Raw genomic sequence first — 13,437 nt, 5'->3', positions numbered from 1 at the left:
AAAAGAAAAATTCAAAAAAAAAAGAAAAAAAGAGTTAAAAAAATTTTTAAAAAATTAACTTTGAAAGACTAAAGAATCATGGTAAAAAAGCCATGAATTCTATGTGCAGTATTCCCCTAGCGCTGGAGTTCTGCCGTTCTCACTGATCGGTAAACTTGGTCTTGGCTGGCAGTTCTCGCTGATCTTCTGGGGGAGGGGCCTGTTGCCCTGGTTCCCAAATGTCTTTGCCGGAGGCAGAATTGCCCCGCCCTTGCCCGGTCTGGGCTAAGTAATCTGTTCGGGCTTGCTCTCCGGAGCTTTTGTTCCCTGCAAGCTTTCCGTACAGCTTTGGAGGCAGAGAGTGAAAATGGCAGCCTCCCAATCTCCGCCCCAGAGGAGCCGAGAACTCAGGGCCCCGCTCCTCAGTGAGCCCCCAGAGAAAAGCAGTCAGTCACTCCTGTCTCCCTGGTCTCCGGCCGCACTCCGTGCTCACCCGGCCTGTGACCACGCGTTTCTATCTCTGGCACCCGACCCCGAGTGGAGTCTCCAAACCCAGCACATCCCTGCAGTGTGCTCCCGTGCCGCTCCTCCCGGGGGAGGAAGGGGAGTCTCCCCAGATCTGCCGCTTGTTGGGTCCCTGCTGGAGGAGCAGGGGCCCGATTGTGCCGCGGATCACGGTTTATGGCAACCCGGAGCTGAGAGTCTGCGCCTGGGCTCCGTCTCTGCAGCCGGCTTCCCTGCTCTGATACCTGGGAGCTCTGCCGCACTCAGGCACCCCCGGTCTTTCTGTGACCCCGAGGGTCCTGAGTCCACACTGTCCCACGAGGGTTCCACACCCCACTTAGCCACCGGCATGACGTCCCTCAGCGGAGCAGACTTCTAAAAGTTCCGATTTTGTGCTCTGCGGCTCTATCACTTGCCAGAAGCGGCTGACGGAGGCCCTCCCCTGCCGTCTATCCTCCCGAATATTGCCTCGGATTCACTTCTCCGCATGTCCTACCTTCCAGAAAGTGGTTGCTTTTCTGTTCAAAGAGTTGTTGCTATTCTTTTCTTCGATCTCCTGTTGAGTTTGTAGGTATTCAGAATGGTTTGATCCCTATCCAGCTGAATTCCTGAGAGGAGACGAAATCCAGGTCTCCTACTCCTCCGCCATCTTGCTCCGCCCCCAAAAGCTGATTTTTTTTTTTTAAATTTAAATTCAATTAGCCAACATAAAGTAGTATGTCATTAGTTTCAGATGTAGAGTTCAATTATTCATCAGTTGCATATAACACCCAGTGCTCGTCACATCATGTGCCTTCCTTAATGTCCATCACCCGGTTACCCCATCCCCCCATCCACCTCCCCTCCAGCAACCCTCAGTTTGTTTCTTAGAGTTAAGAGTCTCTCATAATTTGTCTCCCTCTCTGATTTCCTCCCATTAAGTTTTCTCTCCCTTGCCCTATGATCCTCTGCTCTGTTTCTTATATTCCACATATATTGTGGATAATTGTCTTTCTCTGATTGACTTATTTCACTCAGCCTAATACCCTCCAGTTCCATCCATGTCGATGTAATAAGGTTTCATCCTTTTTGATACCCGAGTAATATTCCATTGTACATATATCTCATCTTCTTTATCCATTCATCTGTCGATGGATATCTGGGCTCTTTCCATAGTTTGGCTATTGTGGACATTGCTACTATCAACATTGGGGTGCAGGTGCCCATTCGGATCACTGCATTTGTATATTTGAGGTAAATCTCTCATAGTGTGATTGCTGGGTTGTAGGGTAGCTCTATTTTTAACTTTTGAGGAACCTCAATACTGTATGTTGTTTTTTAAGTAACCGAATCATGGTTCTGTTATGAAAATACCCTACCAACATTCAAATGAGAGTGTGTCTATGTAAACGGAGGAACTATAACCGAGTATTTTTTTGGTTCAATTAATACCTGTTGTAAGCCTATTTGATATTAACTAGAAAATTGAAGGGCCCAAGAAAAATGAATATCCTTTAAAATGCTTCCTGAAAAAATAGTTTTTTTTCTTAATTTATGGAACTTTTAGACGTATTTTTTTTTTTTTTTTGGAAATTAGTTTTCAATACAGTTGACCTTTGTCTATAGAACTTACTCTTCTGTAAGTATTGAATAATTGAAAGGTTATGTTTCTAATAGAAGTGATCTGTCATCTTATTTCTTGTTTTCATGCAGCACCATCATGGGTAAAATTACTGAAATCAGCTATGATGTTGTTTTTTTTTTTTTTACAATATGGAAGCCTTTTGAATCCAGCTGAACAAACATAATATATTTGTTGATCCCCAATTATATACAAAACACTTTGCTAAACAATTTTGGAGATACACAGATGAAGAAGACAGACCAATGAGACATACATCAAACATAACATGTATACATTGTTACAACTTCCTCCAAGGTTAAGTTTAGGATTAAGCATGTTGGCAGTTTAAAAAAGGGGAGGGGGGATTTGCCAATATACACTTTTACTTTACCAGGAATTTCCACACACTCCGCCCTACAAGTCAATAAAAACATTTAGATACCAGTTGAAAACTGTGTGGGAAATATGATAAGAAATTGGAAGTAAGAATAAGCCCTGAAACACACCACCAACATGGGGCAGCTGACAAATTAAAACACAGGAAGAACAAATATCCCTTCACTCTTTGTTTAATTTAATTGATGCTCCTAATCATGAATTAGTTATAAAAAAAAGTTAAATTATATCTAGTATTTCTTATTTAAAAGAGTGTATCAGTGTTCAATACATTTTAGAGCCAAAGTCCTCCTTTATTTCTTCTGTTTTGGTGGGATTAAATTCTTTAGTGATCAGGAAAACTCACTATGTAGAGTCCCTTATAAGGATAATGCAGTGGAACTAGTTAGTGTTGTTTTGTATATAAAATTCATCTGTTTCCTTTTCAAAATATGTGGAAGAGGCTTTGTGAATAACAAGCAGCTACCTGCTATAAGGTTCTCATATAAAGAGCTTTGTGTATTTTTCCTTTATCATAAAATCTACCTGCAGATTTTATTCTTCCCATTTTCAGAGGAAGAAATTGAGGCAGAGTTTAAGAAACTTGTTCAGTGGGGCGCCTGGGTGGCTCAGTCAATTAAGCGTCTGCCTTCGGCTCAGGTCATGATCTCAGGGTCCTGGGATCGAGCCCCACATCGGTCTCCCTGCTCAGCAGGAAGCCTGCTTCTCCCTCTCCCACTCCCCCTACTTGTGTTCCCTCTCTCGCGTGTCTCTCTCTGTCAAATAAATAAATAAAATCTTAAAAAAAAAAAAAAAGAAACTTGTTCAAGTTCCTTCAATTAGTAAGGACAGAATTTATTGATCTTGTAAGTAATTAGCCAGTTTCATAATCCTAGCTTTAACTATTTGGTTAGTCTTCAATATGGCCATGATTAAATATTTTTAATTACAAAAAGTGAAATCAACTCAAATTTGCTTAAGCAAATTAGGGACATGATTATAAAGAAGCAAGAATATCTCTTAGAACCCAAGGACAAGTTGTGAAGTTGAAACCACGGGGCCAAGTGTCTCTGCTTCCTTTTGTGCACCTGGGCCATTGTTTTTACTTTGCTGACCAGCTTTCTCTGTGGCTCCTTACATCTGCTGGAGAAAAATACATCTCCTGGGCGTTCATTATCATCAACTCTATTCACACAGAAAGACTGAGGAGAGCTGCCTTTTAATCCTAGTTCTCAAGAAAGAAAAACCTGATTAGCCCAGCATAGGGTAGGAGATTAAACAATGTGTCCTAGTCCTCCACAGCCGAGGAAGCAAGATTACCAATAGTAGTATAACTATTGGGGTCTACCATCCCTTTGCAATGGTGGTGGTCCTGTGATGGCAAGGAAGTTCTCAAAGACACGAAGTGGGTCAGACAGGATGGCCCTTCACTTCACATAGTAATGCATGGTGGTTAAGATCATTGTGGAGCCCACTTTCTAGATTTATTTCTTAGTTCTGCCATGACTGGTTGAGTAGCATTGTGTTACTTAACCTTTTTGTGCTTACTTATTTCCTTTCTCTAATGTGGTGATACTAACAGTATTACATGTAAGCTATTTAGAACAGTTCCTGGCAACATTGTAAACATTTAATGCATCTTGGCTATTATTTTATCCTTGTGGCCAATACATATTACTTACCAAATAACTTAATCTAATTTTAAGTTTAGTAATATTCCATTACTCCTCTGACTTTCAGTGCTTCAAAAATGGTATTTATAAAATGAAATGATCTTGCTCTTATTTTTCAAATGTTAAATTATCTCAAAGACTGTTCAAAATTTTGGTAACAAAAGGGGAAAAAAATGAAGGTTTTATATAGGCTAGTTATTTGTAGTAAGGAAGATTGATTTCCTAATAAACTTGAAAAATACCCTAATTCTTCCTGGTGAGTAAAATGTTTATATAGAAAAAACTGTAATAAAGCACATTTGCATAATTATTGAAAGTTGTGAACACTGTTTATTAAGTTAAATTATACAGTTGAGATCATTTAATTTTCTGTTGATTAATTACACATTTATTTTCAGGTACATGACAGATGGAGGGCTCAACCTGTATACTAGAAGCCTGAACCGAATACCGGACACAGCCACTTCCAGAGAGGTCATCCAGAGAGGAGTTCATGATGTGACAGTGGATGCAGACAGGTAATGCTATCAGCATGTACAATGGTGAGAACCACATAAAGCAATTTCATAAATGAGATCCTAGGAGTTTGACAGTATAAGTCAAAGGACTTTTTATTTCAATATAATAATTATTTTGAAATATTTTAAAAAACTAAACTGGTTTTTCTTACAAGACTTGTTTAGCTCTATTTACTGCATTGGTGAGAATATTTAACAACTTTCAGTTATGTGGCAGCAAATTTTAACGTCTGTGAAAGCAAAATGATACACATAGACTTATATTCTTTCCTTGAAAAGAACTCTGGCTGATAAGTTTGTTTTGGTTTGGATATTATCAGATTTACCTGGAGGCTAATGATATAATGATTAAAACATAATTCAAATTATCAGGTATAATAAACTTGATGCTTTTCTTGAGGGGTTTGTTGAAAGCATACAATTCTTGCTTTAGGCTAATTTCTGTTTTGTAATTGTTTCAGATTGTTTAAAGGTGTGTGTGTGTGTATGTGCATGTGTGCGTGCTTGCTTCATATGCTAGTTATGATTTTGCTGGAAGTTGTTATGTCAATTTGATCAGAATCACTGCTGTTAGAGAATATTGTTCTTGTAAAATAATATTGTAAGACATCCTTCTGACCTGATTTTGCCCTCTCTTCACTCAAAATTTTGACTTTATTCATCAGGAAGGGATTGCCATTTCTTAAACTATGATATATCAATACCTAGAGTGGTTCTTTACTAAAGTCAGCATTGAGTAAGAGGACAAAAGGTTGTGACTTAGTGCATCCACATTCTGAAGTTAAGAACTGTGCACAATTCATTGCGCATTTTAACATAGCCCACTCAAAAGGCTTGAATTCTGATATTAGTTGTCTGTTTCTCCTCACTCAAATGCTGTTGATGTATTTGGCAGGGGGAGGATTTGGGGCTCTAAATACTCTTTAAATAGATATTCAATTAGTCCTTCTATTTTTATCTCTACCTTCATACCCATTTTCAGAAATACCACCAATTTTTAAATATTTGGGGTCTTCTCCAGGATAAGTAGGCTGTTTCTCAGCTTTTCTTATCATGTGTTCAGGAAGCCACGCTCTCAGATCTAGGGTGAGGGTATGTACCTGGTATCCTGCAGTTCAGAGACCCCTCCAGAGGTTCAGGGTTAGGGTTGGGGTTAGGAGTGAGGGGTTAAGGGTTTGAGTATGTGCCTGGTATCCTGTAGTTCAGAGACCTCTCCGGAGAATAAAACCGCAGACTTCTACTGAGGTGAGAATAGACATGGCAGCCATCTTCTGAGCTGAGGCAAGGAGGAGATTTGGGGCTCCAAATGCTCTTCACAGAATGCTGTTGATATTTTCACTCCTGTTGGCCTGAGGACAGTTTCCACTAGGAGACTAGGATAGACGTATCTAGTCTGTAGACCAGGTTTGTGTGAGAGAAGCAGGCGGTTACAAAAGGATTATGAAAAACTTTGACTCCCCAACCACCAACATGAACTCTTCAACCATTTTCCCTTCCTGACTCCTTCAACCAGCCTGGACTCCTTTCTGCTCTTGAATTGATGCTTCCTCCATCTGGAATGCCCTTTTCTACATTTGCTGCATTATTTCCTCCATCACAACATTTCAATTTCAGCTGAATGCTGCCTTCTCAGAGAAATGATTCTAGAGAGGCTAAGATACATTTGATTTGCACCTTCTTACCCATTACCTTATATTATTTTCTTCAATGTATTGCATCGCTCCTGGAATATATCATACTTACTTATTTGTTTACATGTTTATCTTATATCTCCCCCATTATGATGTAAGCCCATGAATGCAGAATTTTTGTCACATTAATTATATTTTGAGATTTTAGTTAATGCTTATGGAGTGAAAGAACAAAGGAATGAATATAAGCTATATATATTCATATAAAGCTAGCAATAGAGTTCAACTGGGTAGAGAGGCAAATGAGGCCAGAGCCAACATTCTGCAAGGATATTATGTAAGAGAGGGAAGGGGTTATGTGGAAAAACAGGAAGCAGTGTTTCAAGGGGAAGAAATCCACAATATGGACTACATTTTGAAACTAAGGACCTACACACTCTTAGCTGACAGTAGAAAATATTAAAGGTGGGGGACAGTCTGTTGGTCTTTAGGAAATGAGATTGTGGTGGCAGAACCTAGGAATCGATACAAAGGAGCCTTATTTTGGAGATAGTTGGGATAACCAGCTCTCCTTGCTCCTATAACGCTCAGCTTGGGGCCTGGCTGAGGAACCTCAGACCAACGGGGAAAACCCAGATGTGTGTCTAATAAATTGAGACCTGTGAAAGCAGTGGTTCTTAAAGTGTGGTAACTAAATCAGCAGCATCAGTATCTCTTGGGAACTTGATAGAAATGCAGATTAGCTCTATCCAAGATTTACTGAAGGGGAAACTCTGCAGTGTTGAACAGGCCCTCTAGGCAATTCTTATGGATACTAAAGTTAGCAAATCACTATCTTAAAATTAACAACCAGATGCCAGGTTGATGAAAACATGAACACCTAGCATAAACATTTAAACATTAAAAAAATGACATTTTGAAGTTTTTATTCACTATTTTAGCTGTGCTCTGTCAAGGGAGAGTATTAAAATAACACTGGCACTAATCTTTAAATTAAATCAAATTATGACATGACGTACCTGACATAAATTGTCTCCATTTGTTAGATCCAGCTTCTGAGAATTGCATTTTTTAAAGAATTGTAGAATTTAAGGAATACAAAAACCACTTTAATCACTTGTATATATTAAACACCAATAAGGTAATAGGGAAAATCCTGCTCTCAGTAGAGATAGGAGTTTGTCTTTTATTGTATATAAGTCTGAAGCTCTTTTAAATCCTATATTCAGGAAGTGATTTGGGATGTACATAATTTAAAAATGCATAGTATTAAATATTATAGTTGTGTAAGTCCTTCTGTTAATTTAAAAATCTCCTCATACAGGATGTTGTTTCATAAAGCTTTCTTAATTCTGATATCCTTTCCAAAGAGGATAGGCAAGAATAGCTCTAAGGAATATGTCTTTGCTTAGTTTTACTCAAAAAAGATACTCAGAAGTCCTGTATTTCAAAATGAAAACTGTTAAGATTTAATTCAGTGCTCCCTAAAAGCTTTTTTTTATCACTGATTCCCCCACTTTTTTCTCTATAATAATTTGTTCCTGTGATATTTTAAGAAATGCTGATTTTGCCTAATGCCTTCACTTAGTGGTTATAGCACTACAAGGACTTGGGCCCTTTACCTCATGTACTTAACAGTTTCCCGGCTACCTTAGTCAGGGGTCTTTTAAATAAAATGAAAAATGTTAGTGCTTGGTTCATTTTAGTAAATTGGTAAATGTAAGTGATAAGGAGCTATTTTACTAATTTTAATTAGTTTTATTTTTACATTTCAAAGCAAGAGCATGTGTTATACTGATTATTTTTAAAAAATAACTCACCTATAGCAAATAGTGAAGAGAGATGGCACAAAGACAGGTAGACTGCTCAGGAAGTGATGAGCTTCTAGCTGGAGAGTGGGAATGGGGACACCATTTCTCAAGGAACCTGGCTTTTGGTCTGTGTGTAGTACTCTGCTCAGGCTGCCTTGACAAAATACACAGCCTGGGTGGCTTAAACAACAGATATGTACTGAAGGCTACACATCCATGAGTACAGTGCTGGAGAAGTCATTGTCCAGTGAGAGCTTTCTTCCTGCTTTGTAGACAGTCACCTTCTTGCTATGTCCTCACACAGCCTTTCCTCTGTGCTCCCTTGGGGAGAAAGAGGAAGATCTCTCACATCTCATCTTGTTTGTATAAGGACATCAGTTCTATCAGAGTAGGGCCCCACCACTATGACCTCATTTAACCTTAATTATCTCTGTAAAGGCCCTTCTTCAAATATAATCATATTGATGGTTATGGCTTCAAAGTATGAATTTGGGGGGAGAGGGGCAGTGTTCAATCCATCCCACTGTGTAACTCCCAGGTGGTTTTATTATTGGAGATATAGGTTAATCCCTATATAAATGCTGGATTAAAGTACTGACTATATATAGTATGTGCATTATTAAGCTCACATCCTTCAGGGTCAGGAAGATCATGTGAAATGAATGAAACAGAAAGGATATCTTAAACATGACCAGTGTAAAGAGGGCGGCCACTCTTAGGTTTGGAGGTTGCTGCCTGTGGAAATGCAGAAATGTGGAAAGGAGGGGCTAACGATTGCCAGACCATTTGATTTTTCAAGTGAAGTCAGACTCTGGACTCTTGTGAGAACTCTCCCAATTTTCACATATGGGGAACTGTTAATAGGTCTATAAGATCAATAGATAGTTAAAGATATACATTTTCTTCAATGGCAGTTAATGTAGGAAATTAGAGAGAAGCCTATACAAAGCAAGAGATAGTGTACGTTCTCATGTATGGTCGTGTAAACTTCCTAGTGCCTTAAAGTTACCCCCAGATACACACTGGTGATGATATCAGCTGTACAGGAAGAAAACGCTACCAGTCATGAGAAGCCAGCCTAGTAATTGAGGCAAAACTATTTGAGCACATTTCCAAGTTTATAATGTAAGACAGGACAATCTCAGGTCCATTTCCCAGCCATAGCATCCCTCAGTGGTGCTAATTAATTTTGTTTAAACCACTATGTGAATCAGCACTGTGCAGGCTAAGGGCACATTTGTATCTATGATGTAGAGTGGGGAAGCAAGCCCTGAGAATAATGCTTGACATTAAAAGAGTGAGTAAAAGGAGAGAAACCACTGAAGAGGCAGAGAAAAGAGCTCCTACACGAAATTGAAGAACAAATAGGGCTAACTGATATTTTTGAAATGGAGAGTGGAGGAATGAGGCAACAATGTCAAATTCCATGGACAAATGAAGTTAATTGGAGAAGGTTTATACCAAAGAATAACACAGAATAGTATGAAGTTTAACATTTGAGAGGTAGTGCTCTCCTGGATGATCAAGCAAGGTACAAGCAATAGCCTGAGTTATTCAAGTTTCTAGAAGTCAAAATTTGGTTATTAAGATGATTTATCCACATGACATCAAGTCAATATAATGACAGAATGAGTCTCAAAGGAGAGAAAGATAAATCTCCAGGTGAGAAACTCTTTTTGGAAAATGAACAAAATTCCACAAGTCCAGGCCCATCCTGGATTATCTATTACATTGCTATCTAAAGCATATTCTTAAATCTATAATTGTTAATTTCAACTGTAAACTAATCAGTTTATTTGTATTTTTTACTGATCTTTGTGTGTTGAATCATGACCTTTTGAAAATATAAAAGCATAATACATCATAGAAATTGTGATTTTTGTATTGTACTAACTGACAGATTGGCTTGATTTGTGATACTGCAGTTCAGATGCTGAAATCACAGTTGATGGAAGAGTTTAGAAAAAGCATTAAGGGATTGTCATGATTTCACATGGCCCTCAGGTTATATCAGTCATTATAAATCAATTTATCAAGGGAAGTCTAGGACGAAACACTTGTCATACTAAATCCCTTGTTGGGGTGGTCAGGGGTTTTTCCTCTGTCCTCTTAGGTTGAGGGCTTGGGGGCCTGCAAATTATACTGCAAAAGAAATTATCAAGAAATAAGACAGGTTTTTATTCATGAATGTATGTGGGAAGTGACGGAAAATGTGACTCAAGGAGGCAATTAGAATTTGGACTTAAATATCATCTGTGTTTCCCCCAGGTTTATTGAAAAATAATTGACATACCTCACTGCATAAGTTTAAGGCACACAGCATGGTGGTTTGGTTTCCATGTATAGTGAAATGATTACCACCAAGGTTCAGTTAACATCCATCTTTTCATATGGATAGAATAAAAAGAAAAGAGGGAAAAAAATTTTCTCCTTGTGATGAGAAGTCTTAGGATTTACTCTCTTAATAGGGGAAGGGGAGTGGAAGAAGGGAAAACAAAGGACTTCTGGGAAAAATAAAAGGACACTTTGAAGAAGAGATGAGAGATATGATAGTTTTGTGACAATGTCTGTTTAGGTGATTTCTTGTCCTTACTTCTCATCTCTGGTGACAGGAGTCAATCTTCTCTGGTTACAGAACTCCCAGGGAGGGGCTTTATGATTTATGAATTATTTTGGGAGGCTCTACTTTTAGGCAAATAAGGGGAGTTCAGAAAAAAGGGAACTCTTCACAGTGGTATATTTTGGATCCTTCACCCTACATCTACAGTTGGTATCCATGTGCAGAATCCTGTACTGCCTTTACAAAGGGAGTCATGGCAGATTCTCACAAAATCATGTGAAGCCTCATTTCTAAGGATGGGAGGCCTTTGATATTTCCATAAGTTCTCCAAATAGGAGAAGTGAAGGCAACAGAGATTTCTCCTAAGCCATCAAGCAAATATCTCAAGGGGTCAGCTTCATGATGCTTGTCACTAGTGTGTGTACACTCTAATAATTTGTCCTATTCTGTGTTGATATTTTCTAGTATAATCACAGAATCAGTATAGTCCCATATCTTAAGTATTTACTTCATTAGCTTACTGGCTTTCCATCGTTAAAAGCAAACACAAAAAAGATTAATAGGCTGAGATGGAAATAGATAAAGTAAATATAATTATTTCACTTCATAATAAAATGGCCTGCCCTTTTTTGCTCTTGTTTCTTTACTCTAAGTAGAAAGAGACCAGTGCAAAATATTAGAGATGTAGAAAAATTTGCCCTTCCAACTTCCCTTTGACACCCTTGCTTACCATTGCAGGCTTATGAACTGCTGCTGAACTTCTCTCCTGTCTTCCAGTTCTCAGAATTAACTGACCTCATTGCGAATAATCTTTCAAACTTCTAGTACTTTTATGTAATACCCCTCATAGAATTAAATTCACACCAGAAACACTATTAAGAACCTGCCCTCTACCAAGCACTGTGCTCAATCCTGGGGGACCCTGTATTCAAGGGAATTAGAGTAGGGATTATGAAAGCTTAAGCCATTGAGATTGAAAGGATATGTGGAAAATCCAACTAGCCCAAGCTGTAGATATTTTTGTTTGGGATACCTTTTAATATTTTTCTAACCATGCATCCAGGTGGCTCTAAGCTCTACCACCTCCTTAAAGGACTGCTCCTGACATTAAACTTGGCCAAAGTTAAATTTTGCCATTATAGGATATTCTTCTAACAGAAGAGGTGGTCCTCAGTACTCTTATTTATGCAGTAGTTTTACCTTATCTCCTTCCAAAACATTTTACTAATAATGTTATGAAGATGGTAAAGAGGAGGAAGAAGAGGAGGAGTCAAGGTTGTTATAATAAAAATTAGCTATAGTAGCTATCAGCATTGAGGACTAGTTATGTGTAGCCAACATGCCATATTACTTAAATACATTGTTATATTTTATCTTTACAACAGCCCTATGAAGTGGGTTTTATTACTGCCATTTTATGAGGCAAAGAGTTCTTAGATTAAGAAACTTGCCTGTAAACATGTTGTTAATTAACTGTAATGGTATGATTTGAATCCAGTTCCTGTGCTCTTACTATTATTCATACCATTATTAATTTAGATAAATGTTTTTATCATGCCTGGATGTACATTGTCAGATTTTGTAAATTCTTTCATTTTTCTATTTTGGTCTAAACATGCCTATAAAATATGAACAGATATATTTTATTCAATTTCATAAATGTTGGTAAGTTCCCTCAGTATATAAATCATATTCTATTCTCTTCCAGATTGATAAACCTAAAAACAAAATTGACAACAGTATTGTCACATGTGTTAGAGATTCTCAAATGCTGGCTAGTATGTTAATATGAGTAAAACAATTTAACAGTGTTTTGTTCTATATATATATATATATATATATATATATATATATCTTGAAACCTAATGTGTGTTGAAATATTTATTTCTTATAGGCTCCAGGAAACATTAGAAAAATAGAAAGGGGAGAAATATATTCAGGTTATATGCAGAGAAATATTAAAAGAGTATTTATATGAAGGGAAAAGCAAAGTGGGCTTTTTATAGTACAAAATTTTTTTTTCCACAAAGAGCAATAAAATAGGAAAGACTGTATCAACTAATTTAATTGCTTAATTTGATTAAGAAGTTCCGTCTTTATCATGAAACACTTGTGTGTGTGTGTGTTTTCCCCTGCAAGAACTAGGGATGAATTCTTTTTTTAACAGGCCAACTAATGGGGTGAGACATTCAACTTGGGATCATTAAATCGAGGGCTTCCGGCTGGCAGCTGATAAATTCTGCATCTTCCTCACTCCAGCTGCATAGAGTGGGTGGCATGGACTTGTTTAATAGAGTCACATGTACTCTGTTTATATTCCTTTTCCTTGCTTGACTTAATTTGTGTTTGAAATGGTTAAAGTTATTCACAATGAGCTGGATTTTTAAGCATTAGCAGAGCTTCCATATGTTTTTTCAGATAAGTTGCAAATGTAAGTGTTTTCATTACAAATGAGTGCTTATTTTCTGAATTAAATAGTTATTTTGTTATTATATAAAGTTTTCTGTGATTACTGAGGAAAATTCACCGAATACATGTAACCAGAAAGAAGAATCTAAAAATAATCTATTTCTCACCCATCCCCAAACAACAAAGTATTGCTTTGATGTATTTCCTCCAAAGCATGCTCACCTCTCCATTTACACAGTTTGGGTCATACCATCTAGGCGATACAGTATCCTGCTTTCTTAACTTACCTAATAAACAATACACATAGTATTAAATGTTACTTTAAATTATGGCTTGTAATGATTGCATGCAATTCTGGCATATAGAATGAATTA

General features: G+C 37.7%; 1 protein-coding gene across 6 annotated transcripts in view; it reads left to right on the top strand.

Annotated features, from left to right (window-relative positions):
- NAV3 (neuron navigator 3) overlaps nucleotides 1-13,437 on the top strand; it is a 579,712-nt gene that overhangs the window by 439,484 nt on the left and 126,791 nt on the right. For all 6 annotated transcript variants that reach the window (XM_032393716.1, XM_032393720.1, XM_032393719.1 and 3 more), the window contains one exon: nucleotides 4,533-4,652. In XM_032393716.1, the coding sequence (XP_032249607.1) occupies nucleotides 4,533-4,652 (120 nt within the window). The remainder of the gene's footprint in view (nucleotides 1-4,532; nucleotides 4,653-13,437) is intronic.

This window comes from Phoca vitulina, unplaced genomic scaffold, assembly GCF_004348235.1.
Source record: "Phoca vitulina isolate PV1807 unplaced genomic scaffold, GSC_HSeal_1.0 scaffold76, whole genome shotgun sequence".
In the NCBI taxonomy this organism is placed as follows: domain Eukaryota; kingdom Metazoa; phylum Chordata; class Mammalia; order Carnivora; family Phocidae; genus Phoca; species Phoca vitulina.
Note: the sequence above shows the minus strand (reverse complement) of the source record. Positions and strands in the feature narration are given on the sequence as shown.